The sequence below is a fragment of the Bacillus rossius genome (assembly GCF_032445375.1).
Source record: "Bacillus rossius redtenbacheri isolate Brsri chromosome 9 unlocalized genomic scaffold, Brsri_v3 Brsri_v3_scf9_2, whole genome shotgun sequence".
Taxonomy (NCBI): Eukaryota; Metazoa; Arthropoda; class Insecta; order Phasmatodea; family Bacillidae; genus Bacillus; species Bacillus rossius.
The window spans coordinates 2,421,965-2,448,816 of NW_026962013.1; the positions used below are offsets into that span (position 1 = coordinate 2,421,965).

The window sequence follows — 26,852 nt, forward strand, 5'->3', positions numbered from 1 at the left end:
AGCCAGGTGAGGCAGCGGTTGTCCGTGCGGAGCGTAAACGGACGGCCCTCCAGGTGTGGGCGGTACTTCTTAATCGCCCACACGACGGCGAGACATTCCTGTTCGTTGCTGTGGTAGCGTGTTTCGGCTGCCCCAAACTTAGCGCTAGCATAGTCCACTATTTGCCGCTCCCCTTGGTCGTCGACCTGGAACAGTACAGCGCCGGTTCCGAGGGCGCTGGCGTCGGTCTGTAGGACCAAGGGCCGGTCAGGGTCTATGCGCGCTAGTGTGTGGCATCGGGTGAACTCCTGTTTTATCTCGTCGAAGGCCAGTTGGGCGGGCGGGGTCCATCGATAACGAGTCTGGGGCGACAACAAGTCTGTAAGCGGCGCGATCCGTTGCGAAAAATTAGGTATATAGTTTCGCAGCCAGTTGATAAGACCGACGAATTGCTGTAGCCGTTTGCGCGTGCGTGGCACTTCCGCTTCAGCTATCTGCCGGAGATGACCCGGTTGTGGCCTGTTGCCGTCCTCGCTAACTATGTGTCCCAGAAAATCGACTTCGGTCGCCCCAATGTGGCACTTTGCGGGATTAGCGGTCAAGTGATTGGTGGCCAGTCTCTCCATCACCAGCGCCAGATGTCGACAGTGGTCCTCCCACGACTCCGAGAACACGATGACGTCATCTAAGTATGCCAGGGCGAACTCCCCGATGTAGCCCTCCAGGACCCTGGTCATCATGGTCTGGAAGGTGGCTGGGGCGCACTTCAGTCCGAAGGGCATGGCTCGGAACTGGAATCGGCGTCCGTCGGGTACCGTGAACGCCGTTTTTTCCCGGTCCTCGCGCCGTATCGGCACCTGCCAGTAACCGGACTTTAAGTCTAGCGTGCTGAATACACACGCTTTCCCCAGTCCGGCCACGGCGGCCTCGACGCTGATTTGAGGGGGCGGGGCACTAACAGTGACGGCGTTCAGGGGGCGGAAGTCGACGCAGAACCGGTTCGTACCGTCCTTCTTGGAGGCCAGAACGACACAGGAGTTGTAGGCACTGTGTGATGGCTCGATAACGCCGCTCAGTAGCATCTCAGTGACTTGTTCTCGGATGGCTCGCTGTTCGTGGAAACCATAACCTCGTGGTGGGTCGTACACTGGTTGATCAGAGGTGGTCGGGATACGGTGTTCTGCCACCGTGGTGCGTCTCAACGGGCCTGTTGTCATGAAGACGCCCGGTCGTCCCGACAGCACTCGGTTTATGTCGGCCTGGTGTTGTGGAGGGACATTATGACGGATGTCGGCTAACGTCGTGATGGTGCCTTCCGGCACGGGCGTCTGTCCCATAGCGTAAGCCACGTAGCGTTCCGTCCGGCCCAGGTTGAGTCGGGCATGACGTAGCTCAAGCACGGCGTCCTGGTCAATTAACCACGGCATGCCCAGCACGACCTCCTCGTTCAGATCCTGCACTACAATGGCCTTTACCCTGGTGTCGAGCTCCCGTAGGCTTACCTTGATATCCGCGCGGCCGATCATCCGTCCGGTGTGGGCGGTGGTGGCCAGGCGTAGTTCGCCCTGCTCCGGGTGCATTGTGCCAGGCGGCACCAGGTTGGGGCGCACGAAGACCGCACTTGCTCCGGTGTCGATCAGTGCGGTGGCTGGGTGTCCGTTGACCTCCACGAGCACACGCATAAGACCGGCGGGCAGGCTGTGCAGTTGCCCCAGGGTCGGTAGGGGTTGATGGGCGCTCGGCGGGACAGCTGGTGCCACGGCCGGGGGACTCAGTAATGGTCCCCCCGGGGCCCGTTTCCCGACATGGTGGGGGCGAACGGGGGTGTCTGTCGCTGCGGGGGCGGGTCCGGTCGTGCTGTGGGTGGCGGTGGGCCGGGTGAGTCGTTCCTCCGGGGGCAGTCGTTGTGCCAATGGAACGTGCCGCGCGGGCAACCTAACCTGCACTGGGGGGCCCGGGCTTCGGTTACCCTAACGTCTGGCGCTCGTCCGGCTGTCCCGCGTGACTGCTCCTCGTGCCCGCGAACATCTTGCGTCGCCTGAGGCGGTGGGGGTAGTATCGAAGGTCGTCGCGGGGTCGTGGACGCCTGATGACGCTGGTTCCCGGCGCCGAGGTTGTTTTCCGTGGCCTGTGCTTGTCGAGCATAGTCCACGACGGACGTGGTTTGGTATAGCCGCATGAATGGCTGTAGGTCGTCCCTAAGCAGTTTGGTCACGACTGGCAGTGCTTGGGCGGGATCCTGGTTAGGCGAAATTCGCCGAAACAGCCTGATCTTATTGGCTACGAATGCCTCCGCATCTTCACCCTCTCGCTGTCTAACCCCATAAAACTGCGCCGAGCAGTCTATGAGTGGGCATCCGGTATCGAACCGGTGCGTAAAGCTGTCGGCGAATTCGGACCACGGCATTCCGAAGCGCCCCCACCTGGTCCACCAAGTCCGCGCCGCGCCGCGTAGCTGCCCGCTGGCCCTCTCCGCCCATTCGGCAGGGTGTGTGCCATTATGCGTTAGCCGCGATGTGCATTGTTCGAGAAACATGCTTGGGTCCTCGTGTGGGGCCCCTCCGAATTCGGGTAGCGACATCGCCTGGCCAGTGCTCGGTCGTGCGAGTGTGGTCACCGTGGCCCAGTCAGGTATGTACCGCGTGGTGTCTTGTAACTGGGGCACGTGTTCGGCGTGATTTGCCGCTGGGCAAACAGCCGTCGCTCCGGGCGCGGTGAGTCCGTTGTTAACTTGTGTCGTGGGTTCCGTTTTCCCCTTTCCACTTAGGAATTGTACCCAGGCGGGTTCCGGTCCGGTTAATAAATCCATATTAGCCGGTAATCCGCCGCCCTGGTATGACATGATGTCTAGTGTTAACACGTAACTTTCGTCTCGTATGCGTGGCCGTGTGATGACACGCACTGTACGTGCCTGTTTTGTTGCGTGTCCGCGTGCGCGCTACGCCGGGTCGCGAGCTAGGTGCCCGGACTGTCGCATATAACAGAGGCCGATAATGGTGGCAGCTGGAGCTGCGCGCGCCGATCCAAATCGTCGGTGGAAGGGGCTGCCGCGCCGGCTGTGTGAAGCGAAGAGCGAGAACGAACGGTGGGCAGGAGGAATGCCCGGAACACCGCACAAAGCAGAGAGCGAAACGGTCGCCGCGGAGTGGGGGTAGTGTGACGTCGCCCGCCCGCGTCGCACGTCCTGCTGGAATGTTGAATCTTGAGGGGGTGGGGGGTGGAAAAACCTTTGTCTGCCTTCCACGTCACGCCCGCGACTATTCGCCCTTCGCTTTCTAAAAATGGTCGTTCTCCGTCGTAATTTCCTACTTTTCCTGCGAATTTTTCGAATTTTTCTGATTTCGTTTTTCTTGTCACGCACCACGCAGGGGCGCCATTTGCCGCCGCCCGTCTCTCTGTGGGAGCTGAGGGGGAATATCTAGCGGGTTGCAGTGACGTGTATGTGGATTGAATGTCCGGTGGGCGCCAGGCTAGCCTGAACTAGACCATGAGATGAATCGTGGGTTCTTTCTGCCCCAGCGTGGTCCGCTAGATAAGTCGGCTTACGATGACGACGAACTTACTGTGTTGGTGCTGGATACGCCCTAAGCAATATAGGGGGTTGCATGCCTGGCTGATGGGATTACAAGAACACTGAAATTACACACGGGGACGTTTCTGAGTAACTTTATTAGTCGTTACTCACGAATGACAAGTTACGTTGGTACACGGTACAAGTTCCGGGTTACCCAATGAAAACACTAATTAATTATTACGCTACGATCTAACTCCGCGGCAGTCTTGCGGGTTAAAAGTTCACTGGAGGCGGCCAGTGCCGTATGTTACCATGGGGGGTCGCGTGATGGCGTTACGAAGCTTGGCGTTACAAATTATTCGCTCGTGATACCGGCAGGCATTTGCACGACATGTTAATTAAAAAGTTCACTGGAGACGGCCAGTACCGCAAGTGGAGCCAGTGGCGCAGTTGCACTCGATGCTCTTTAAGCCGGTCGGGATAGTCCCGGATCCGCGGAAAAAGGGCTCGGGGACACGTGGGCAGCTAATAAAAGGAAGTTTTGGGGTAATTACTCACATGGCAGAATGAGTGATCGTTGAATTCAAAGATGATGGCCGCTCACGGAACGTTAGTTGCGCCCCGGGCCTGAGCTTGGAGAAGACTGCCGGAAGATGGCCGCCGCGCGGGGTAGCTTCCGGGCTACCCCCACCACCCCGCGCCGCGCGCCAAGACACTTATATCACCTTACAACTATAAGTTTAAGTAAAAAAATCGTTCCAGGTACTTAATTACAAATTAGTATCTGGAAACTAATTGCTGAGGGCTTGATATATGACAAACTAGCAAGTAACTGTTTGAAAATATAAGTCAGTGGACGACTGTTGTTTACACGTAATTACACTGATGCGCATTGATTAACTAAGTAATTAAAGTGTTGGTGGTGATTGAAATTAACGGGACTGATCATTGTACTTATATTATGTTTATAAGTTATGCATCGAATTAGGTCCCGTGGCGGAGCTCTCACTTGACTCGTCCGGGGTTTGGAGAGGATGCGCTCCGAAAGGGCAACCTGCCACTGATCGGGTGAAACCGGCTTAAGGGTAGCGTCGGTACGACGTCAATGTTACGTAGTAATTTAAAGTCGGTTGACGGAAGTGCGACGTAGGAGTGCCCGGGCACTCACGTGTGTAACTACAGCAATACGCGTGTGAGTGTTCCCCTGGCGGCCTTCTGCCTGAATCAATCAACCAGACCTTATGACATAATTATTCAAACCTTGTGTTGCGTCATTAACCCCACCAGAGCAATCTGACAAGAGACGAACAGTCGCTGGTGTGACGTAAAACATTCAAACATAATAAGTCTTAAATATATTAACTTTCAATTCATAGAAGGGACAAATGACCTTAATTCAGCCTTTATAATTAATATAAGAATTTAGCATCATTAAATTCTCTTATTAACTTATCAGATCAGAAATTAACGTAATGAGGTCAACCCTGGCGCGAGGGCCACCGAGCCTCGGCCGGACGCCATGACATGACGCCAGTACAGCGCGACTCGTGGACCGGGGCGGACGCACGTCCCACGGAGAGACATCATCCTTTGTCCACACCGAGTTCACTTCTGGTAAATATAGTCATTCTTCAAACCCTTTTAATAATCTCTCCGTGTGTACCCGGTCCAGCTTTTCGGTCCAGGACCTAATCCGGCCGTATAAATATCACACCCCCCCCCCCCCTGCACCACACTTGGTCCGCGGGGTAGGTGCATTATCCGGTACGGGCCGACTCCCGAGGACAGAACTTTTGTTAATTCTCAGTCGCTCCGGCGCTGACACTCCCCGTAAGGGAACTCTTGAGCGAATTTAGCTGCGGTCTGCGCTCCACTGCCGTGGACGCGAGCACCGCCTCAATACGCAGATTTACGGGATTGGCCGCCTCCAATCGCCCTCACCCCTCGTTGAGTAACCAGGCTCAGAAACGCCTAGGGACACGATAATACGGAATAATTAGTGACTTTGTAACATTTTCTTTTGTAAACTTGTGCAACGTAACCTCGTGTAACAATTCCTTTGTAAACTTGTGCAACGCAACCTCGTGTAACAATTCTTTTGTAAACTTGTGCAACGCAACCTCGTGTAACAATTCTTTTGTAAACTTGTTCGACGCATCTCTCCACGTAACATTCGTAAACTTGTCTAACGCCACCTCGTGTAACATCCCTTTTGTAAACTTGTGCTACGGTAATTCAGTAACTCTCAGACTCAGTTGCGTGTAATTGTGTAATTTGTATCTTGTAACGTCAACCCTTGTACGACGTGGCGTGTAACCAGCAACGTTACACCAGAGCCACTGTCGACCGAATAAATGACACACGTCATTTATTACCTCACTTCAGCGTACGCTTCTTTAAACCTGCTATCCCCAACCACCGCCGAGTAGGGAATCTCTCAGACCCACGTAACACCGCCGACGGTCCTAGTGGGCCACGCAGGGCAATCGACCCCACGACCCAACTACCGACTAGCACCAGAACTAGTCTGGCGCCCACCCGGAATCATTACATTTGCAACCGCCACTCCCGCTAGGAACCGCACCGGGACTCGAGCCCGAGACCCCGGACGACGGCAGACTTATTCTAAACATTGCATAAAGGTGAACACAAGCTGCATTAACATTTTCATGAGGGGTGTATTTCGTAAATCTCTGTGAGAAAAATATTGTGCATAAAGAGTTACATATTTATTTTTAAAATATTTTACAATTTAACCTAAGCAAGAAAGCTCATAGGTCAGTTGGTAGAATTATAATTCATTTGTTACTGTATCAATCACATCTCAATTTCCACATACATGCAAACACATCTTAAAGACATTTTCATAATTTTATTAAAGAAGTTCTGCTATTTCATTCAACATAAATAACACAACTTAAAAGTAACATTATTTGTTCATAATATTTGTTTGAAGATTTAAAATAAAGCTTATTAGAAATGTTAGAACATTAAAGAAATGTCTTCCTTTATTTTTGTAAAATTAATACATCAATAGAAGTATTAGAATGTATTTTCCTAATTACTAACCCACTCATTAAAAAATTGTAATGTGTTAAAATGAATGTGTAAAAATGAGTTTATAATGACATTAATAATTGCAAATAATACAATAAATGGTTAAAAAATATAAATCTTTCTTTCTTTTTTAGTTGTATCTGCTTACAAACATATTTATATTTGAAACCAATCGAAACAAAAAAAGAATCGCCACTGGCTTGTGTAGTGTAACCACATGAGATTTGTGGTATACAAAAATTTCAGATGAAATTAAGTCTTATAGCTAAGCTTAAAATCTTGCGGTAACTTTAAGCCAAGCTTAGCTACCTAAAGTTACCTCATTGTAATGAAATCAGTCTTAAGTCATAATGTTCCAATGAAGATTAGGAAAAAAGAGATCAATTCAAAACTCGACTTTTTCACTGGCAGCCTAGTACTGTCAACAGCTATTTGACACTCCAATTTCGTAACAATATACTGTATGTTGTTTATGCAAAGTTTCACTCCAGTAATCATATTAAAAATGTTACTATGGGAATTTCTCATTGTTGTAACAATTTTTCAAAAGCCAACAAACGTTACCGCAATGTTCCACTAACATAAACAATTATCTTCAACCAAATATAGGTTATGATTTTGAACTTTGGTCTATTGTCAACTTTTGATTTAGTAAGGTTTCATAATAGTCTCAATTTCTCTCTGTAACTGTCTTAAAGCAAATTTCCACTGCAGTAACAATGTCACAATTGTCAACAAACGTCGCAGCAGAGGTACTATTCCAGTAACAAGTTCTCAAACTGCTATCTGTCTGTTGTCATAACGAAGCTCTCGATGTATTTTGTTCACGCGCAGCACTACTGGTGCTCACTGACAGGACAGGTCGTGGACAGTGCTGGTGCAGGTGCTGCACGACACCTGACAGCACCACTGGAAGCTGCAGTTGCAGGCAGAGCGCACCTCTCTCAGCACGCGGTGCACGCGGTACCCGCAGGAGCGACACAGTCGGCGACAGCTGCGCCGCTCCTCTGCAGTAGCGTTGTCACCGCGCGGCCGCGAGCACGTGCGCCCGCGCGTCCCGGGCCAGCCTGTGACACACCATTGTTGCAGGGTTCCAACAGCAACCATCGTTAATTTATGAATACACCAGGGGAAGTACAGTGGTATGGAGCGTGCAGGGTGATCGCGGTGCGAACACCGCTCATAGAATAGAATAAGTTAATTTTTCACTGACATTTTGATAATCGTAAACAGCTTGGTGTTTCACATGGGGTTGCATGAACTGCTTGCCATCAAACCAATGGTGTATGAGCACTAATTCTGAGGAATAATATTAAAAGCAGGACTGTGAATGAGATGTGCCACACAACCCTGAAACCCTGAATACAAATAACGTGACCATACCTGTAGAGGAATTGGGATAGCAGTAGTTCGGAGACTCCTGGAGGTACACCAGGTGCTTGATTTTGGCCTCGGAGATCTTCTGGCCGCTGCTGCTGGCGCCGCCGTTGCCCAGGGCGAAGTCGGCGACGCCCCACTCGAACCCAATCCTGCGACACACAGCTCTGACGAGAACAAGATCACCGGCTACTCGTTCGCGAGAACGAGCTGTGCTAAGCGAGTGTCGACTACACAGAGTTGGTCGATGAATCACTGTTTTCAATTTTTTTTTAACCACTACCTTATTTACATTTTTAAAAAGAACAAAAATGTTGAATTTTTAAATACATTTTACTTCTTTGATTAACTCTGGTAATAACAAGACAACCATTTTGATAGCGAAATTGTGCCGAATGAAAGTGAATGACGAATAGTGGTTTTCTCATTCTGCTTGTTATGGTCTGTTAATTCCATACTGCATTAGAGATAATATTGTTATAATTTAAAGACAATTATTCAATCTACTTATTGTATCCAACTTGATAGTAATTACTTGTTCCTTGCACAGTTCCCCAGTGAGAACAGATTTTTTTTTGTAAACTCCAGTAGCTGGTTTGGCTCACATTTCAGAGGCTGCCTAAACTAAGGTATGATTTCCTTCTAAAGCTAGCTGTTTTAAGTGAATCCCTAACCCATGTTCTACACTTCACTGTAATTTTCGGTGAACTGTTGGCCAGCTTCTGAATCACAAATAAAATAACTGACTAAGCGGATGTTTCAGTTACTTTAAAATGACAGCTGTGAGACAGGGCCTATGAGAGGAAGGGGCAGAGGGATCAATATCCCTGGGTCCCGTGCACCAGGAGGGCTGGTAGTGTTAAAAGATAATTTCGATGCGCAAGTGGTGAAAATGTGATGAAAATTATAAGTCCATTGATAAAATAATTCATTGTAAACTTACAAGTTATGTGATACACACAGATTAAGTTTATAGTTAAGGTCATGGTAACATTTACAGTTTTTTTAATGGTAAGGTTTGACAATTTTTACATTAAGTAATGGGGAGCAGGTCCAACTAACTTCTTTGTCCCCGGGCATTTAATTCCTCTCGACGGTCTGCCGAAGGACCGACTGCTCATTACCTGAAGGGAGACTCATGCGGCAAGAGGCACTCACTTGACGGCATGCTTGTAGTGCCGGTGGATGGTGGACGCGATGCTGCCGAACTCCACCATCTTCTTCCAGCAGGTCTTCATGCTGCAGCTGCCCGACACTCCATGACACTTGCAGGCCCGCACCATGGTGTCCTCCACCGCCTGCGGACACTCCGTGGAAGGAGGTCAGCTGATCACTTAGCCAAGAACATTGGAGCAATCTTACAACAAAGAGCTGGGGAAATAGGGAGATTATCTTTAGTATACAGATTTTACATCTGAATCTAGACTGGGAATTTTACTTTTCGTGCCACATATTTAAAATACAGATAATCTTGTGTATAGCAATTTAGATGATAATGTATGATTTTTTTGGTAAAAAAAAAACTGTAATGGTTTTTAAAAAGAAACCTAAGAGTACAAAAAACCTTCATAGAGTTTTAATTCTCCTTAAAATCGTATGTTATTTATTCAAATTTTATTTATTTTGTAGTATGTACTTTAGGTAATTCTTGATTAACATAACAACTATGGAGTGCAGAGACGTGGTGGATGTCTTCCGGTATCAATACGGTTAGATGTTGTTGACCGGAGTCAGCTCCTTCAGTAAGAGCACCCTCTCACATCTTATGTCTATATTGCCTTCTTAACCTAACTGTATGATATATTGATAAATTCGTACTTGTGGCACATTTTTGGAGTCATAATAATTTATAGTAGCCATAGTTTTAATGCTGGAAGCATAGAGTTTTAAAAATATAAACTGCTTAAAAAATTATTTTACATAAAATAATATTAACAAAAGTGTGTGTATCTGTTTAGTAGAGCCATTAAAAAAAAAAATTCAAAGATTACATTTGAAGACTTTGACAGTTTCATTGCCCGTTGGCAATTCGAAAGTTAATATTTAACCCATCCAAGAATTTTATTAAAGAGGCAATGTGCAGCCAAAATTCATAGTATAAATGAAATATTTTATACATATATTTTTTTACTTAACATTCTAAGCACTACTCAATATCGTGTATAATCTAATGCGAACAACACAGAATATTTCGTTGGCATTAACAAGCCATGAACAACATAATGTAAGTAAGAGCACAATAGCAAATGATACCTCTGTTTAAAGTTCCGAGTGAGGAAGGTGGGGATTAAGCCCCGAGTATGATAGACTGGAGTAGTTCTACATGAGCATGGCTCTATGGCTACTGGGGCTCACCGTCCTGCCGACGGCCGTGTTGTGTGCCCTGGCCGCGGCGCTCCAGTCGTCCTTGCGACGGCTCCGCAGGTACTGCTGCGACACCTTCTCTCCGTGGGTCACATCCTCGGGCATGGCCTCCCAGCGAGCCCTCCCTGCTGACACACAACATGCCACTGTGCTTACAGGCTGTTTGGGATCTGACACTGAGGCTCGGTCTCACGCCGAGTTCTTTATTTTACAATCTTGACTTGTTATTAATAAACGGAATTGTTCTGTAGATTTGTTCCGAAAGCTCTCTTACTAGAGTCTGTTATGCAATTATATTGCAGTAGGCCTACTAAATGTTATTTTCGACTTGTTAGAGGTAAAGCAAGAAAACATAATTATTAGCACTTGCATAGCTATTTATAGCAGTTGGATCATATTATTAAAAAAATTAATTATGAAATGAAAGAGCATTATCTTGACGGAAGGTAAATAATGAAGCTCTGCGGTATAAGTTTGTTGTCTCTCGGTAGTGTTACTGTTTGAAGGTGTTGCTCTCTAGAAGAGCAGCCTCCTGCAGAGAGGACCGTCCAACCCGTGTAGCTGGCCGAGGGACTTCGCCCGCAGTGAAGGACAGTGTGGTGCAGGCTTACCTGAGCTAGTCCACGTGTTACACCTACGCATGTCACCACATGTGTACAGTGCAAGGCAACTAGGACGACAGGGAGGTTGAGTTGTAAAGACTACTCATAGTTCAGAGGCGCTGCTGCTAGTTCTTTATTATAGTACAGGGCACTACGAATCGCCGGTACAAAACACTTACACAATACACTGGGGAAAAAAAGTAGTAGTTCGCGTGTCACTTGCTCGCCGAGACGCAGAGACAGATACAAAACCATTAACGATCAACCATAAAACAGATATAATAAGAAAAATGATAATAGAAAGTTGACGGAGCGTCTCACGACCGCGTCTGGCCTCGAAGGTGGCTCGCACAGGACGCCGTGACGCCACTGCCGCGCGAACGGACGGACGGACACAGGCTCGGACAAGGCAGCGAGGCTGACCTGCGAGGTGTGCTGGTGGGGTCCGCGCTGGGTCGCTGTAGCAGTCCTCCAGGTCTCCCCGGGAGCAGCTGCGTGCCACCGAGTACACCACCCCGGCGGCCATGATGGCGTTCACGTAGGCCGTCTCCCTCGTCGCCACCTGCCGCTCCCGCCTGCACACACACACACGTAGCTACTTACTCCACACTCTTCTGGAACATTCTCCCTGGCTGGACACAGTCATGCCAGCCATAACGAGCCAACCTTGTATCACTTCTTAAACCAGGGTTCTTTTACCACTTGTGAACCGATGTGAAAAAGAATCAATATGGTTAATGATGATGCATGACTATGCGAGAAGTGTAATTTTATTATATTCGCGAGGTTTTGTGAAAATGGCTGAAGAACTATAAAAGTGTTTTTGAAGTATATATTTTTTGTGTATAACGTATGTAACGAATTTTGCTCTATGGCATGGGTTAAAAAAAAAAGTTGGGAGAAGAATAACGAACAGAGTAGAGAGTAATAAAAAAGTAAAAATAATTGTAGGACATTAATTGTGTATTTGATTGTTTACTTGCAACGAGCTAGCATTCGTGAGTGCTAAATTTCCTGTTTAATTTAGTGAATTTTATTCAAAGTGTAAAAAAAAGTGGAAATGATCTGTGTTGTGGTTTTATGAACCAGCCCGGACAACATGCAACATGCGGACACCTGAGGGACGCCCGGAGGGAGTGACGGGGTACCTGAAGAATGAGGCCTCGGGGCAGTTCCACCGCTCCCAGCGGAACTGCTGCCGGCAGTGCGTCAAAGCCAGCTGCATGGCGCTGCCCAGGCTCTGCTTCAGGCCGCTGCTCATCCTTACCTGCACACACACCACTCTATGGTCCCGCCTCAGAGCACCGGCCGGGTAGAACAAACCACTCCAGTATCCACGCGCGCGCGAAGTTCCCCCGGCAGGCTGAAGGAACGAACTAATGAGAGATCGCTTGAACTGGCTTGACTTCTCGTAGACATCGGGGTCGTCAAGACGGTTAGAGTTGATGAGATAAGGATGGAGTGACGGTGGAACGAATGGGTGGAGCAAACGGGAGTATCCTGAGAAAACCCACCGGCTCTTACGAAAACGTCTGCCAAGTTTCCCGCTTGAGGGTTATAGGACCTCTCAACAACAGCTCACGGCTCCCCCCCCCCCCCCCCCCCACCACCCATACACACACATGTGAGATGAAACTTTTTAGGTTTAACTGCAATGCTACTTCATGATATGGTTTGCATTTCTATAACAAAAACTCATTTCATCTTTCTTGGCTGTTAAAATCGTAACAAATTTGAGAATTTTGAAATGCCAGGTAAAATTAATTAATATTTTCTGAAAGAAATTCAAACCATTTCTTGAAGTAGCCAGTGGAGTTTCAGTTCTGCATTAAATTAAATTCTCCTTATTTGTACAACCCAAAAATCTTAAAAATGTAATTTTGGCAGATAATTATGCAAAAAGTATGCACTGTATATATTTTTTTCATTTCGTTAAAGTTAAACAATTAAAAAAGTCTACAAGTTTATCTGTAATAACTGTAAATATAAAATCTTGACCTGAAATAGGAGGCACCCCCTTAACATTGAACAGTTACAAATCAAAATGTTAGAAGATGAAAAAAAAAAAATCAACTTCATTTGAGGTCAGTGGCTGACAGTAAACGGGTTCAAAGCTATGGACAATTTATACACTATCTCAAGTAATATAATATTACGAATTACCCATCAAAAAATAAATTGCACACTCACCGGGTTCGAATTAATAGTTGTTATGATTCCATTTATGCTGGAAGACCTGTGGGGGAGAAAAAAAATATAAGACTACTCATAAATCTGCGTGAAAATGGTTTTTAAAACAAACAATAAACTCTTGCAAAGTAACAAACAGAATTTAAAAACAATAAGTATGTTTAAAAATAAGGCTGTGTTAAAAAATAGATATTTTTGCAAACAAAATTGCCGTGTAACACGTTTACGTAACAATAATAATATATTTTGTTGTATTTTTTTGCGCCTGAAAAAATTTAACATAATTTAGGAGTTTTTAAACTCGAATTCCCCAAACTGGTTTCATACAAATCATGAGTACGTATTTCTATATAGTAAACTAATTATGAATTTAAAGTTTCAGCATATTTTTTAAAACAATTTTTTCATGCATTAACGGTTGTTTTCCATCAATAATTTTTATTTAAATATAAATATCAAAATTAATACTTTTTCTAGTGACATATATGGGGTTTTGGAGTTGTTCGTGACAATATCGTTGGATATCGCACTTTAGCACGACAAGCGGGGGGCGACGGAAGACTACCATACTGCAAGACCTCCTGGCCTCTTCGAAAAAGGCGGGAAAGTACTATAACGGAAATACGTTCAAAGAACGAGACGTAATTCTGCCATATTTTCGTATACACACAATGGAAGGAGTACAGCGGCATTGCCTTCGAAGTAGTGTATAGAATACTCGGTATGTAGCGCTGTCAACCCTCTAGCTATTTCTATGGTTAACTTTAAAGTTGACAGATAGCGCTTCTGACGGTAATAGTTGCAATTATAAAATAATCTCCAGATCGCGGACGATAAGAAATAAATGTTTCTAATAATGCAATATAGGGAGCAGCGCTGTATTCTTATTACGACGATTAAAAAAAAATACATATGGTAGTTTTCCGTGCACGAAGGAAAATTCTGATAAAAATTTCTTATACATTCTACGGAATGAGGAACACGGCCTTACTCGTAAAATCGTAGTGAAACTAGCTTCATAGAATTTACATTTTGGCTCACTGAAATACTTGAAGTAATTGTAGATCATTGTTTAATGAGTGCAAATCCAGCGCAAATAGTCAAAGGTTTTCTTATGTAATATATTCATTTTTAGGGTGACAGAACGCAAACAACTCAGATATTAAGATTTTTAATGTCCATATTAAATTATTTAAAGTCTACAAAAATGTGTTTTTAAGATGCTGAAATGCGAGGGAAATATTTTTGTGTAGTGTAGTTTGTTGGCACAGGGCACACAGCACAGGCGCTCTAGGGGAGACAGGCTCGTACATTTCGAATATTGTTTGGATTTGCACAGACTTGCCGTCATTCAAAAATAAACTGCTGAAATTTAAGAATTTTTTCTATAAGGAAATCAAAAATGTTACTATGCGTAGCATAATATTCTGTTTCTTTAAAACTGTCAGATCATATTGAAATTAAGTTTTTCGTGCCTTACAACACTTATGAACGAATTATGACACAAATAAAAAAATAGGTAGGTACCATATAAACACATAGAAAAACAACAAAAACACATTAAAAAAATTATCAATAACTTCGCGACAAAAAACGAAACTACACACCACACAGATAAAGATTGATAAAGTTCGTATTAACTAATTGGTTAGGCTACTTTAGTTTTCAAAATAATCTTAAACAGAAACTAAAATGGATTACCTATACAAATAAATATGTAGATTATAAAAGTTTTAAATAACTTTTTGCTTAAGTTTTTTTACCAAAGAATGTTTCTAGATTATTCAAGAAGAGTTATAATTTTTTTACAAATGTTATAGTTACTAAGTGTTGAAAACCAGATCTGGACAGCTGAAATATCTTGCTGAATAGTTTCACAAATATATTTCCTTTTTATTTATTTTTTCAGCATCTTTTCTTGATCAATTCCGATTATTTGGAATATCATTTATTTAATAATAGAGTAGTTGAGAAAAACTACTACTTCGCGTAACATCTAATAGTTACCATGAAATTTCATTTGCAAATTTGACAGCAAAGCGTCTATTTGTAAGATAGGTAATTAAAACAAATATATACCACCATAGGCGTGCCCAGACATTTCCATTTGGTGAGGGGGGGGGGGGCGGCGGCTAAATTTTAAAATCAGAAGCTGAATTTAGAATGTTAAATAGCCTAAATACATTCACTCATTGCCGTGTTTATATTTTTGTGCAATATCAACGAGATATGTTTACTAGTTAATATTTATATCCGTATAATTTTAACAATCTTGAAAATATGTGTTTTTTTTCCATAGACAATGTTTAAAGGGTACCTACTTACACATTCCCCCCCCCCCCCCCCCTCGAATTTTCCAATAGCTTGGTCCAGATCTACCTTGAAATGAACTTCTTTTTAGTGAATGGAAAAACAGCAATTCAGACAACAGAACTTTAACAAACCTCTTAAAATATTTTTTTTTTGTTTGGCCACTTTAAGGGACCTCTTGTTTTAAATAAACTAAGGCGGCTGTATTTCCAGAACGATAAAATGTTTAAAACTATTGTTAATTAGCACGCTGCAACACTGAAACACAGTTTGAGTGTCACAGTGCCAGGAATATACGAATATCAACGAAGGCATTAGAGAAAATGCCGATCTGAGTGATTACATTAGGGGGGGGGGGGGGCCCATGCCCCACCTGGGCCCCCCTGTAGGCACGCCTATGTATACCACGCATTGTTTGACGAGGCCTAAAATTGATAATTTTTCAATAATAAGATTGGGTTGGAAAGTATAAAAGGCTTTACTCATTTTGAAATAAATACAATATTTTATTTATATCTGGATGTTATACTGGCGCGCACGTACATACATAAATAAATTCCGATTACACTTGGAATATAATTTATTAAATATTAAAGAGTAGTTGAGATAAACTACTACTTTGCGGAACACCTAATATCATGAAATTGAAATTGCATTTGCAAATCTGACTACAAAGCGTCTATTTGTAAGATAATTAAAAAACAATACTGTGTGTGTGTTAAAGACGATCTTCCTGATTGAAAAATACGTGGTTTTTCAGAAATGATATTTTTAGGAATAAAATTCATGTGCCTATAAATATTTTTTTCGTCAAAAACGTCTAAAATACTACATAACAGAGTGAGGTATTGGTCAATAGTTTGTGACTAAAATTTAACTGTCAATAATATTTCAAAAAAATATATACCGACTGATACACTCTTAATTCAAATATTTTATGTACAAAAAACAAAATTTTTTAAAATGTTTTAAATGCTTGTTTGAGCTTTATGTATAGCATGTTGGAATGATAACGCTACAGTTACTAAAAACTAAAACGCATACAAAACTAAAAAAAATATAAATTTTTGCAAAACTCCGTTCCCCCGGAGAAACCCCCGGAATGGCCACCGCATGGGGAGCCCAGGAAAAGAAACGGGCTCCCCATTTGGAAGCCACCTGGAAGGTTTTTTTCTGTTCCACCCACCGTTTCTTTGGTAGCCTGACTTGTTACAAGGGATTGTATTCCTACCAGAGAAAATGCCACCAATTCGTCTGGGCAATCCGCCTTGGAGGAGCCGGGGCGCGAACCCGGGTCCTACAAGTCACAAGGCAGGCGCTCTACCCCAGAACCAGAGTGGTAGAGCAGATACTTGCAGTCTTCTTAGCCGTGCACTACGTGTGGTAACATCCCTCGGTAACGATCAATTTTATGTATTCTTATGTTCTTCGTTCAGCATGAATTATGTAATTTTAATAACAGTGAAATATAATTTGTATTACTAGTCTAGCAAGTTTTTAGTTGATTTTCTGCAAACAAACTTACAGTCCCCTTGTACAATAATTATACAGAACTATAGACTAGTAAAAAAATATGTAAAAAGCTTGCACTGTCGATGGTAAAGTTATTTTGAAATAAGTGTTAAATATTAAAAGAGTGTGTTTAGTTAAAATATGTGTGTGCTTACAAGCATGAAGTTATTGTATAACATTTTATTTATTTGGTTTTAAAGTCACAGAAAAGTTAACCTTGTTATTTCACTTTTGGCTTTTTTTTTAACGTGCTTAATATGCGCAGATAATACTGGAAAGCTATTCAAAAAACTGTTTGCAAATGGGCATTTACAAAATCTTAAATTAAGTACTAAACCAATGATAGTGTTGGAGATGTCTAATTAAAAGATACGTTTCAAACTGATAAGGTAATGATACTTTGTACTGACCTTAAATAGATCAGTTTCTGAAGACTAAGAATTTAGATGACACTAGTTTTGTGAGATTTGCTTACTTATTTAGAAATATTCACATTATCTGAATACAACTATATTTTATTGGAACTTGCAGTACTCCTGAGTACAGAATTCTTGGTAACAACTTACATCAGGGTTAAGCAGGAGCATAAATGTTTTATTTCATACAATGAAACCCTCAGAAACTTAATTAAATCATCGGGATTATTAAACATGAACTTCTTTGAGTACACAACTAAAGAAAGTTTTTATTTAATATTTGTGCACATCGCATTGACATCGCTATTTAATTATTTGTAATTTTAATTGTATCAAAAATTGGAATTCGTAGTTTTTATTTTGGATGTGTAATATTTCTACGTGTAATAGTATAAAACATGTATTATGTTTTAACTGTTACAGTATCAAAAGTTATTTTAATATTTGTGTATGTTTATTTATATTCAAATAAATAACAGTTTAAAAAACTAAAAACACGCTTTTATAGAAAATTCAACTAAAAAATAGAAAATAAATTTTAATAAATTTAATTTAAAAATAGTGTAAAATAAATAAAATTATTTTATTTAAAAGAAACCGTGGGGTGCATGATGTCAATAGTTATAATTATTTTACTGACAGATATGAGTAGAAGCATTATCATTATCCTCGATAAATCTACAAAGTTTGAATGAAATCTGGCCTTTTAAAGTGGGTCAAAATCGCACCCAAAGGAGTCGGTTACAAACATACAAACAAACATACAGGTGAAGCTAATATAAAGCGTGTAAAAACATTTTGTACAAAAAAATCCTGCAACAAGAGATTTCACTTTTCTTATAATTTTGTTGTTTTAAATTATTATTATTAGAACCTTTCCTTCAGTTCAACAACTAAAGTAGATATATTAATTTCGTTATGAAATTAAATTTTCCATACATACTATACTTGATATTTTGAGATTATTACGAAATAATATATAATTTTGTTTAAATAAACGTACTGGTTTCAAATACCAAATATTACTTTAATTTTTCTTTTTTTTATGGTTCTTACAATTGGGGAGATTGATTATATATATAATTTAGGACATACACCATTGCTGATTATAATGTATGTCATAAGAAACCTCAATAACCGACAAGAAAGATAAATGTGCAAACATACAGAAAACATTTAAAACAGAGAAAATTACGTAGAATGGTAAAAAAATTATTTCAGCACAGACGGACACCGTGGGGTAACAACGATCAGACATTAGCAACAAGAACAGTAAATAAAGACGAAAAATACTTTGGACAACTCACAGAATTGAGTTTTCAGTAGTATGTACTTTTACAAAAGATTCGATTGGAAAACAGTTGACAAGGAATAGTTTGCAATACTAAAAGAAAGATATAACTTTGTACACCACATAGCTTTGGTTATTATTGCACATCTGAAATACGGTTTATCGAAGTATAACTGAGTATTTCTTACAAAAAATTGGCTTATAATTATATACTTCAATTGATGTGTACATAAGGCAAATTTTTTTTTAACCATGGAATAGATAATCGATCAAATATTCAACAATTTGGTTTTCTTTTGCTTAACATGCGCAGTTAATACTGAAAAGCTATTCAAACAAGGGTTTACAAATAACTTTTAAATATTGGAGGTACTGGGGCAACACAAAACACAAATGGTAACACTATTTTGTAGTGAGACAGTTATTTTCATGTAAATGTACAAACTAACAAAAATATTTCTGTTCCATTTACAAAGAAAATTTACGGTGCACAACGGCAAATAGAATAACCCAACGATGAAAGTTAACAGATAAAAATTTAAAAAAAAATCAACGGCTATACAGAGACGCACAGGTGAAACCAGCGATGTTACAAAACAGCGACGACAGCACAGATGAACATCGTAAGCAACAGTTGAGCGACAAAACAGATATTTTGAAAACCACAACGATGGTAGCACAGAATACAACAGTATGTTTTCCCAAGACAATATTTGCGATGTTTCGGGAGAGAGATCTATTCCCTTCTTAAGGCACAAACAGACTGAGGTTTATCATGACATACTGTTTAATGAGTAATAGTGTATGTCCGAAACTACATCCTGAATTAATTTACCTACTATGTATTTAAAACATTGTCTGTCGGTTGAAATTTTATTCATGAACTACACTGTTTTTGAAATTCACTTAGATACTGCCTTTCTTTAAACAGATTTGTATTGTTTTTTTGTTTTATGTGTATATTTGTTTACACTTCTGGCATGTATGTGCAGAGAAGAACGTAGTAAAAAAAAAAGAGGGGGGGGGGCAGGGTGGCCAGATTTGTTTAGACAAAAAAAAATTATTTTACAAAAATTACAATGGCAGGAGTTTCAAAAGCACTTAAGGGATCGTCAGCCGGAAGCCCAATTGCAGGTGTAAATTATTATTATTATTATTAAATAGCCTAAATATATATTTTCAAGCATTATCTTTGTAAAAGAGTTTCCGTAGGAGGGACTGGCTTCTGCCCTCCCCTTCCACAAATACTGTCTACACCCATGGTAAATGTGTAAACAAAATCACATGTAGTTACACGCACTACTACACGATATACTCAAAAGGCGTGAATTAAAATTTTCGTGACTGAAATTTTTGATAGTTGTACTTATAATATTAGATGTCAATACTTTTTCAAGACATGTGATGATAGCCTACATGAAGTACTATAGTCTGAAACTATGTATTTGTAATGTTATGCAGTTATCGTACACTCACGCCTGTAGCTTGAGGCATCACTACAAGGCAATCTGAAGATGAGAAAAGATACATTATCGAAGTTTATGGACCGAGTCGTAAGACACTAGATTTGTATCCCAGAGAACACTGGTTCAAATCCCTGCTGGCCATTGTCATATCGTTTTGACGTGAAGCGTCTTAAAAATCACAGCGAAACATGAGTAACAAAACAGACGAAAAGGTCTGTATCATTTTTCTTTATCATTTTCCTAACTATATAGGCTTCGGTCTGAGACGCATACAGTTGATTTTAGAAAGTTATGATATTATTTTATTTTGTGCTTTTATGTATGCGCACAAAGTCTGCACCTTTAAAAGCTTTTCAGGATTTGGCGTTATTTGTGCTATGATAGCTACAGTACAACACGCAAATGAAAGTATTATAAAAAAAAAAGACTATACTCGACATTATAACGTAAAATGTTAATTTATGCATCGTTATATCCCTTTTCAAACTGACGTTTTCAACCACTTTTTTGTTTTGTTTTAATTTTGCATGTTAATTGCAAGCTATTTTCCCAAAAAAAAAAAAGTTGATTTTAGGAAGTTACGAGTTTATGTTATCTCGTGCTGTATGAATGAAGTTAGCTCGTACTTCGCGCGCGTAGAGGCGCTGCTTCCCTGGCCAGTGAGCCGGGCTCGGAGTGTACTCACCAGGCGCCGTGCAGATCGGGAACTTCCAGAGCGGTGAAGAATAACATGAAGCATATCGCCTTCATCGTTCGAGAAATATATATATTATTACTGATGAGCAAAAAAAAATAAATAATCAAAATTGAAGACTCCCTCCAAGTGCACCAGTGCAGTCGCTGAGTTGTCGTGGATCTGTGAATGAAGCGAGATGAATGAAGGACGGTGGTCAGTACCAACAACTGCTACCTGGGAAGACCAACCCCCCCTTACCCCGCACACCTGCATTACGAGACGCCGCATTGCCATTGGCCTGCACCGCAGCCACCCTTTCTCTCGGCCTTTCCCAACCCCCAACCCCCCAAACATCCCTTCCTGCTTTCCCCGAAGTACTGCGCGCGACTCAGTACTGCATGGACTACTCGGACGACAACCCCGCTAGGCAGAGCCAGTTCTCGGGGCGGAGATATGGCCGCTGAAAACCGTGCGTTCGAGAAATGCCAACATCTAAAATTAAGTTTCAAATATACATTACATAAAGACTTAAATAAAAATTGGTTGTTTGTAAAGTCGGTTTACGGACGATAGTTTAACGTGACAACGTCATAACAAAACATTGATGAAATGATTGCATACTTTTATGAATAAAATTGAATCATTTTTATTGAATTATCACTATTTTGTATGGATACAAAGAAGGAGTGAAATGAAATATACTATTTAATTGATAAATTTACTTTTATTTGCACTCATTAATTCAAATATGTTTATTACTTTAACGAATAAATTATTTTAACTATAACTTTTATACATGTTTGCTATTTAACTTCTTCCAATCTGTGTTATTCTGTTAAGGACAGGACGATGATAGGAAAAGTAGGAAACGAATGGAAGTGTTTCAAGTTTAATGTGCCTCGAAAAAGTCAAATCGATGGTTGTTCCAATCGAGTGGAAGAGAGATAGATGCGGCTCAAGCGTACAATGAGCGTAACGGGACACTGTGTAACGGGAACACTTTTTCGTGCGTGCAGCCGGCGTTCATCGATTTATTAGACGTTGTCGCGTCATAAAAAGTAATTTTACAAACATTATTAACTCAAAAGTTATGGAATGGCGTACCAACGTAGTGGCGTATTGAGTATAATTGTAAACTACTATACTTTGGAACAATTTTTTGACAGTGTTGAATTATCTTGGTAGCAACGAAACAAGCATATGTATTGTGTAGGTTTGTGCACGTGAGATTTTTTTTTTTTGCAATTGAAATTGCAGTTATGATTTTCATCAGCCATAATTTGCGGCATGCAGTTTTTAAGTTCTCAAGCAAAAGACAAAAGAACTTTAACATAGTGGTTTGGTTGCTTCGAATTGTAAAACAGATACTCTGAAACATTTATGGTGTGTATTCCTAGCAACGACAAAAAAAAATAAAGTATCAAGGTAGCCAACATTTACTTTGGAAACTTTAGCGACATACAGGTTGTTAGGTTGCCGATGAATGCCGCACAGTTTGCTGATTTCCAAAGAAGATAAGAGGTCAATGTACTTATGTACGTCACTTTAGCTGAAGTGCAAGTATGTCGATGTTGACGCTCCAAGCCCGAGAACACGTGACTGACGCAAGGACACTCTACCAAGAGACCAAGCAGTGTAGGTCGAAGACCGCTGTGAACTTCACCTGTCTTCTTTTGAAAACCAGTTTTCTTTATGTCAGCCGTTGGAACATTTTTATATCAGATTTGATCAACAAAAAGTTCAGTTTTGATCAAATGCCATAATATACTCATTTAAAATGTTTATAAAAAAACATTGAAAAATTGCTTACTTTTTAATTTTCAAAAATTTTTATTTACAGGTTTTGTGAAAATTGAATTTAAATAATTTGTTTAAATATAATCACGAACAATTAGTTTTTAAAAAAACTCGCCTTAACCTGTTTGATATTATAGAAGATTTTCTCGCATGGTGGTTGGCCGGTTCTTGCACGCTCGGCTCAGGCGGAACGTGTCAATGAGTCATGCTTTTTCCGTGCGTGCAGCCGGCGTTCATCGAATTTATAAGACTTCATCACGTAAAAAAAAAAAAAAAAATTTATTAACGTGATTCGTGAGATCACGAGGCAGTGTCATCGAGGGTTGTCGCAGGGAGTAGCTGTTGGCGCCAGGGCGTTAAGAAGGGCTGGTGCGGACAGCGAGAGGTGCAGTTTCTGCCAGCCCCCCCCCCCCCCCCCCCCCTCTCCAGCCCCTGGGGTCATGCCTCGTGCGATGGACATCGCTCACATCCGGCTTTACGTGCATACCTGCCAACCTCCCCCCCACCCTTCTACACCCCTAGGGCATGACCCGCACGGGCGGAGTAGGGAAGCCTTCTTTTCACAGACGAGAGAGCCAAACGCCCGATCGTGCAACTTCGGTTTTTTTTTGTTCATTGTAAAAGGTTAAGTTAGCTACATTATAAATACTTTAAAACATTGTGGACAGTTGATTTGGTTAGGATAGCTACATTAAAGATACTGTGAAATCACGTAAACGGTTTCCTAGCGCTGGATAGCTACATATTAAAAAAGTTATTTGCTAAGCAACCATAAAATGATTTTACAGTATTTTTAATGTAGCTATACTTACCTAATATAACCGACCATCTACAATGTTTTAAAGTATTTATAATGTAGCTAACCTATCCTAATGGACCGCAAAATTCAATGCCACACCGGTTTATACAATGTCAAGCGGGCATGAACTTCGGGGGACTTCGGGTGTGGCCCTCTCGTCTGTGAAATGAAGGCTTCCCACCACCGTACGGTGGACAAGTGCGTGCCAACATCAAAAATCAAGTTTCCCAAATGAAGACATAAAAATTTCTTAAACATAATAACTTAAATAAAAAAAAGTAATTTTACAAACATTCTTGGTTCAAAATTAATGGCATGGTGTATGAACGCAGTAGCGTATTGAGTAGCTATACTGGAAAAATATCATACTTTGGAATAATTTTTGGTAGAAATGAAATAAGCATGGCTGCTATGTGCTCGTGTGAATTTTTTTGAATTGAAACTCAAGTAATGATTTTGAGCACTCATACTTTGCGGCCACGCAGTTTTTAATTTTGGAAACAAAAGATAAAGCATTTTAACATAGTATTTTGTTGTTTCGTATTTAAAAATAGTAACTCATAAACAGTTGTGGTGAATATTCCCAGCAACGAACAATAAAAAAAATGAATGTTGCCAAAGTTTACTTTTCAAATAAAATAAGAGCGTTAGTTATAGCATTGGTTGCGACTGTTTAGCTTCCTTGCTTTGTGGTCAGGACAACTTTGTATGCCTGCAAGCAAGGAACATATTAGTAACACAGATTTCACTCCCAGTTTGAACATAATTCCTTAATTTTCTCTATAATCGGGCACAACTATTCTGACACTTCCAACCACGTAGCATAAAACAAAAGAAAATTAGTTTTGTCACGAAAAATATCAGGATCCATTATTTTATTGGATTTCCTTGGCTCAGGATCTGGGTCATCATAATAAATTTATTCATACGTTTTAATAAAATATTGTATTATTTGTACCAGGTGGGGTCAGATGCCCCCCCCCCCTTTCCAATCCCACCCCGGCCACACTAGATATTCTTGTACTTGAAACAAATTTTGATGGTAATTAGAACATTAAAAAAATTTCAAAGCAGTCATGAGGACTGCCGACAGAAGTGAAAACTTAAAACTATAAACAAACAGTAGTTATTTTTGGATATCCACATTAATTGTTTGATCTTAAATTTAAAACTTGTAAATCAAAGTTACTATTATTAATATTAAAAATAGAATTAAGAAAATACAAATATAATTTAAAAATAAGAAAGAATAACGTTGTAAAATATAATTGTGTAACATTAGAAAATCTTTTTTGATAAAAATCAGAGACGTTTTCGCAATTTTTACGAAAAAAATATTATCACACAACAAATTTGTTTTATCAAGATAATAAAATAATTCCTAAATTACTATAAAATACGCATTGCATAGTAATTGTAGGCATTAAGAAAATAAATAATGATGTTCTTAATATATCTATATGAGAATATTAATATATTTTTTACTCACTTTTTACTACACAGTAATCGTATACTTAAGATTTAAAAGTTATACTAATAGAAACAGATATAGTGTTATCGTTAACACGTCACGTGACCATGTTGACGACTTACACGAATTTACTCCCTATCCAAACCTTCCCACAGAAGTTTTCACTTCAAAAAATGGCCACCGCGGCAGCCAAGTACTCGGCTGCTATTGGTCGCACGGAGAGACGTAAACGGAAGAGCTCAGCATTGCCGAGCTGATCCGTACGGTTCCGTCTACGTCTGCGTGCTGTTGTATTCGTGAGATACGTCTCCGTATCCGCGTCACTGCAGAACGGCAAACCGTGATTTCGTAATTGTTGTGTATGAGTTTCGATAGCTATTGTCTCGCGTTCACGCAACAGCGAAGGTCACTAAATCATGAACAATTAATTGCTTGACCATTTACCGCTATTTCATTATTATATGTGTCGAGAAGATTGGAGGTGAAATATATGTAGCATGCAAAAGAGCGCTGTTCTGATGAATTCTCGGGAAACTTGTCTTTATTAGAGGGTGCTGTCACAACTTAGAAACACACAATATAGAATCTTCTAAGCTATGCCTGTTCTAAGTTGTGTGTTTCTAAGTTATGTGGTTCTGCGTTGCGTGTTTCTAAGTTATGACAGTTCTAAGTTGCGTGTTTCTAAGTTGTGACAGTTCTAAGTTATGACTTTCTACGTTAAGGCGTTTCTAAGTTGCGTGGTTCTGCGTTGTGTGTTTCTAAGTTATGATCGTTCTAACTTACGACAGTTCTAAGTTACGTGGATTTTTTTTCGAGGTTTCTAAGTTGTGACTGTTCTAAGTTACGTGTGGTTCCCTTGATTAGCTGCAATGGCAACAAAATGAAACGAGCGAGGCCTTCACAGCTACCTGCGCCTGGGAGGTTGGAGTCATGGTGAGGGAGGGCACACAGAGGGGTTGGAGGGGTGAAGATCCGCCCCATTCAATACACGGCAGGACGTCCAACTACGTGGAAATACCCGACCACCGGATGTACCCCCTCCCCCACCTTCCTTGGGAAGCCTAAGATGTCAATCAAGTTCTGTCCCTGCCAGAACACGCCCGAATATTCGGCCAACCTCGGGTTTATATAAATATATGTGTGTGTGTTTATTTTAATGTAGCTATACTAACCGTCCATAGTGTTTTAAAGTATTTTAATGTAGCTAACCTAACCGACCACTTTTAATATTTGAATTCATTTTTCCTGCGCAAAAATAAAACAAATCCCGAGGTTGGCCGAAGGTGAATATTCGGGCGTGTTCGGGCAGGTACAGAACTTGATGGACATCTTAGGCTTCTGGCCTTCCTTCATCAAAGACCATCAGTACGGGCACCCTCGAGCTAATACCGCCCCCACAAAGCGAGCAAGATAAGAGTGGCAACTCTCTTATTTTCTACGGGAATCCGAGAACTATGCGGGATTTTAGAGGCAACCTAACAACCTGAAAGTCGTTAACTTTTCAAAAGTAAACATTGGCAACATTGTTTTTTTTTTGTGGTCGATCGTTCCTGGAAATATTAACTGTATTACGTATTTATTATTCAATAAGGAACAAACAAAAAACTATGCTAAAATGCTTTATGTTTTGTTTCAAATGTTAAAAACCGCATAGCCGCAGAGTCTGAGCGCTGAAAATCATAACATCAGTTTCTATTGTAAAAAAAAAATACACATGAGCGAAAGCATGGCACACACAAGATTCTGCTTTGCAGCCATCATTGCTACCAAAATAATTTAACATTGGCAAAAATTAATCCAAAGTACTAAAATATTTTGCAATTATAATAAATACGCCATTATAATTAATAAATTCTGAACTATGAGTGATCGTAAATATTCTTATTTTTTGTTAAAGACTTTTCTATATTCATATAAAGCGAGAGGACAGAGACAACAGCGCAGGCGATCACTTACTGACAAGGAGTCCTTAACCTCGCATTTACTATTACACTGCTGAGTCACAGCAACTTATATCGGACATAATATCAC

At 41.1% G+C, this 26,852-nt stretch overlaps 1 protein-coding gene across 1 annotated transcript; it reads right to left on the minus strand.

Moving 5' to 3' along the window:
• Positions 1-7,396: 7,396 nt before the first annotated feature.
• On the minus strand, positions 7,397-25,753 carry LOC134543224 (protein Wnt-8b-like). Its single transcript, XM_063388127.1, has 7 exons — positions 25,730-25,753; positions 12,042-12,160; positions 11,317-11,468; positions 10,283-10,416; positions 9,086-9,225; positions 7,934-8,079; positions 7,397-7,617 (listed from the first exon to the last, which is right to left on the minus strand). The coding sequence occupies exons 1-7, from the start codon at positions 25,751-25,753 to the stop codon at positions 7,397-7,399; spliced, it is 936 nt and encodes a 311-aa protein (XP_063244197.1).
• Positions 25,754-26,852: the final 1,099 nt, after the last annotated feature.

What these genes read in the sequence shown, in the direction of transcription:
- LOC134543224 (XM_063388127.1), bottom strand. Translation starts at nt 25,753, where the DNA reads ATGACTCCAACCTCCCAGGCGCAG. An exon ending in CTCCAACCTCCCAGGCGCAG is followed by an intron (nt 12,161 to 25,729) that starts GTAGCTGTGAAG and finishes GTGTGTGTGCAG; the next exon opens with GTAAGGATGAGCAGCGGCCT. An exon ending in ACACGGCCGTCGGCAGGACG is followed by an intron (nt 9,226 to 10,282) that starts GTGAGCCCCAGT and finishes GAGTGTCCGCAG; the next exon opens with GCGGTGGAGGACACCATGGT.